Raw genomic sequence first — 4,029 nt, 5'->3', positions numbered from 1 at the left:
GTTTTTTTTTTTTTGTTCATGTATATATATGTAGTACTATACTTTATGGTTATGGTTTAACCCTGTGTATATGGGGCCAGGCCAATGTGCTAACTCCATATTGGAGAATTAATGTTTACTGCAATTACGAATTTACTACGTATATCTTCATAAAATTTGGCAAGGGTTGAGTAATAAAGAAATCTATCACTTCTTTTGCTTATAGATCTACTTGTACTTGAAAAAATGCCCTTCTTGTACTAGTTTTTCCACACTTATTAGTTATACCAAAAATAATTGATGTAGCTTTCAAATAGGTGTTTTAAAATGCTAACTGTAAATCAGAATGTCCCCAAGAAATACTACAGTTCATCTGATTTTTTTGACTAACATATAAATAGGTTATAAAAATTACATTACCTACAAATCTGTTTGGGAAATGGCAACTTTTACTGAAATAAATTAACATAAAGATGCCATAATCACGTAGCTTACAGAATGGCATTTCTAATGGTTATAAACATGTGCCATTGACAAGCGTGAGTAAATAAGTAATTTGAAAAGTGCGAAGAGTTGGGAGGAGTTTCTATGGTGAATGAAACAAACTTATTGATATCTCAGGATCTTGTTTTAAATTCTGGCCTGTCGGCATCTGTAGTTGTTGTTTCTAATTGGTTAGTTTTAGAATTACTAGAGGTAATTAGTGTTCCCATTAAAAATTGAATAAATCTCTTTTTTTTAAGAAGTTCAAGAACTAGTACAATTATCAATGTTTTGTGTTTGTGTTAACAGAGGATTGTAGTATTGAAAGGATGGATATTAGTTTAAACATTCTGTTAGATAATTTATTTAAAATCAATGATTTTAAGTTGTTTTTTTTGTTGTTTCAATCTAGGCTGCGGTACCCTCCATATACAGACCAGAAAATGAACAAGTTAATGATGTTATTGAAGAAAAGACGTAACCCTTTTCCATATGGTACCCCCTACGTGATCGTATTCGTGCTGGGTATTATCACAGCAGTTGTTATCAGATTTATTCTAATTGTAAGTTGGAAATTATTTTTCTTTAGGTAGATTTCAAAAGATCTAGAAACGTGAGTACTTTTGAATATTCTTTTTCAGGAGTGCTCAAGTTTCTGGGTCTACTTGATTCACCAACATTCTTTCTGCTTATTCTTTCATCATGGCTTTTTTTTTTCTCCTTTATCATTATAGGAATGTTTATTTCCTCCATGAAAATAATATGAATTTAACAAGTCACCTTGTTTAGGGATAAGAATTGTCCACCAATTAGCAGATTTCAGAGATTTTAATTTTGGTCTTGGTAGTTCACAGAATTTTTGTATTACTGTTCCAACAACATACTCATAGTCAAGCTTTTGTAAACAAGTTCCTTATTCTCTGTTTCAATAACTACCACAACTTTTGATCAAACAAAATCTATTAAATATGATTTCCAAGTAGAACAAGCCAGAGTTAATTACAACAAAACTAGAAGTAATAATTAATTGCATAAATAGCTGTGTATGTTTAAGTATTGGTAAGTTTTTGTATGTTTGGGTATTGGTGTGTTTTGTGTTTGATCAATAATAATATTATGCTGTGTATGTTTAGGTATTGGTAAGTTTTGTGTTTGTACTTGGGTTATATTAAGCTGTGTATATTTAGGTATTGGTAAGTTTTATGTTTGTACTAGGGTTATATTAAGCTGTGTATATTTAGGTATTGGTATGTTTTGTGTTTGTACTAGGGTTATATTAAGCTGTGTATATTTAGGTATTGGTATGTTTTGTGTTTGTACTAGGGTTATATTAAGCTGTGTATATTTAGGTATTGGTATGTTTTGTGTTTGTACTGGGGTTTTGTTTAGGTATTGGTAAGTTTTGTGTTTGTACTAGGGTAATATTAAGCTGTGTATATTTAGGTATTGGTATGTTTTGCGTTTGTACTGGGGTTTTGTGTTTGTACTAGGGTAATATTAAGCTGTGTATATTTAGATATTGGTAAGCTTTGTTCTAGTCATCAGTGAGGTGTGTCTATTAAATTATAGTAAAATTTGTTTTGTGGAAGTACAAAAACGTTTTGTACCACAAGTTGTTTACAACCACCATATTCATATAACTTCAGTAAATTTGTTCCTGCATATAGATATAATTTTATATAAAAATGAACCTAAGAATCTTGTTAAGATTTCATTAATACTACAGTGAGATATATAAAGACTTGATGTTTATTACCATAAGACTTTGTTTTTTAAGATTTTTAAAATGAAATATATTCGATTTCTTTTCATGCTTATATCAGTAAGTTCAGATGAACCCATATTTGAGTGGTGAGTGTTCTTGTGTTATAATTATATTTAGATACTTGGATGGGTTATATATTATTCATAATGTGCTAGGGATCATTGTAAAATAAAACTAGTAAATGGTAAGTGACTAATAAGTAATTGTTGACTTCATGACAGGGATCAACTGCCACAAAACAATATCCAGAGGTTCAACAGGAAATAGGGATCAACTGCCACAGAACAATATCCAACAGGACTGTGATAAGAAAATGCCAGAAAGTGATCAAGTCATCTGAACAACACATTAGCTGTTTACAAGATTTGTTTTATTTCTTATTTTCTAATCACCCAATTTCAGGGATATCCTCTCCGATGTTGAATTGTGTAAATATATGCCGAGACAAACCAACTTTCAGAACGTGCACAAGATTCCTGTTGAGCTGTTCTTTTTCTATCCTGTAGAGAGTCATCAGGTAGACTGAAAGGGTAAATTGGACAGTTTCTTTGTTTGGGTTAATTTTTCAAGCCAAATGGATGGTAGCTTCCTTCTGAAGGAAGTCTTTCCTGACCTGTGGGTCATCTGTAAGTTGCCACCAGTACTGCACTGCACTACCTGTAACACATGAAGTTCAGTCTTACTACTGATGTTGCATCAGACCATAATGAATTGACAACCCTAATGCCCATGTAATGTTGATTTAGCATTTCAGTTGTACTCCCAAGGTTGTCTTCACACTTGCAGGATCAAGATACACTGTGTGTTACTAACAGAAGTTATAGTTAATGGTCTTGGACTGTGGTAATCCAAACTATCATATATTTTCAGTGGATATGCTCTACTGGACTCTTACTTCACATACTTAATTTCAAGGCAATCTTTCAAGAAATACCCAAGATATAACATCTCCAATTTTGATTGAATTTCTTCCTCTTTTTTTTTTTTCCTTTGCACCAAAGTGAAACTTTATTTGATAGAAAAACATACTTAACTTTTATGGATTTTTTTTAATTTGGTACACTGATAGATCTTTATAACCTACAATTTTTGGAGTCTTGGTGTGAATATAAGCCACATATACAAAGTTATTCAACAAAAACTGATAGAACTTAATGACATTTTTGAATATGCCTATGCAAAAAAAAGTCATGAGTGCTAGCAGTCTGAAATTTTAACTAAAGCTCATCTAAGAGAAAAAGGTGGACCGTTTTTTAGTTTTTTGTCATTTGGTATCAAAGATGACTGATTTAGAGAAGCAAAACTATAGGGTGAAAGGACGTGCAGATACATAAGTATTGCTTAGGCCAAGCAAACTAGATTAGTAGTTTCTAGCTCAAGTTTTCAAAAGAATCATACAGGTGGAAGGTTATTATTGATTATTCATTGCCAACTTTACCAAATTTTATGAAATTAATCTAATTAAAGAGTGTTTAGCTTAGTCTAAATTCCATGATGCTAGTATAAAAGAAGCTATTAACACTGTTTTAGAGAGGAAAAACTACCACCATATATTTTAAAGAAGCTGGTTGGTTCTGTAAAGTAAAGGTCTGTTCCAAATAATAGGATTGTGATCATAAGGATAACGTTGGTTACTAACGAGTGTCACTCTCTTATTTGGTGTGTATTGACAAAAAGTCATGACATCTAATCAAAAACACCTTAGATGTGAAAAAGAGGTGCAGCCAAAAAAAAAAAAAAGATTCAGCATGAGACAAAAAGGAATAAAATCAAAATTGGTGGCCAAACTGGTAGTTATACAT

The 4,029-nt window shown here is 31.5% G+C and overlaps 1 protein-coding gene across 5 annotated transcripts in view; it reads left to right on the top strand.

Moving 5' to 3' along the window:
• The window catches only part of LOC106466772 (aldehyde dehydrogenase, dimeric NADP-preferring-like), a 28,913-nt gene that overhangs the window by 22,175 nt on the left and 2,709 nt on the right, over positions 1-4,029 (top strand). For 4 of the 5 annotated variants that reach the window (XM_013927070.2, XM_013927071.2, XM_022394861.1 and 1 more), the window contains one exon: positions 875-1,025. In XM_013927070.2, coding sequence (XP_013782524.1) covers positions 875-1,025 — 151 coding nt within the window. Of the gene's footprint in view, positions 1-874; positions 1,026-2,285; positions 2,314-4,029 lie in introns of all 5 variants that reach the window. The other variant, XM_022394864.1, reaches the window with a different exon arrangement.

Source organism: Limulus polyphemus, unplaced genomic scaffold (genome assembly GCF_000517525.1).
Source record: "Limulus polyphemus unplaced genomic scaffold, Limulus_polyphemus-2.1.2 Scaffold2378, whole genome shotgun sequence".
Taxonomy (NCBI): Eukaryota; Metazoa; Arthropoda; class Merostomata; order Xiphosura; family Limulidae; genus Limulus; species Limulus polyphemus.
Note: the sequence above shows the minus strand (reverse complement) of the source record. Positions and strands in the feature narration are given on the sequence as shown.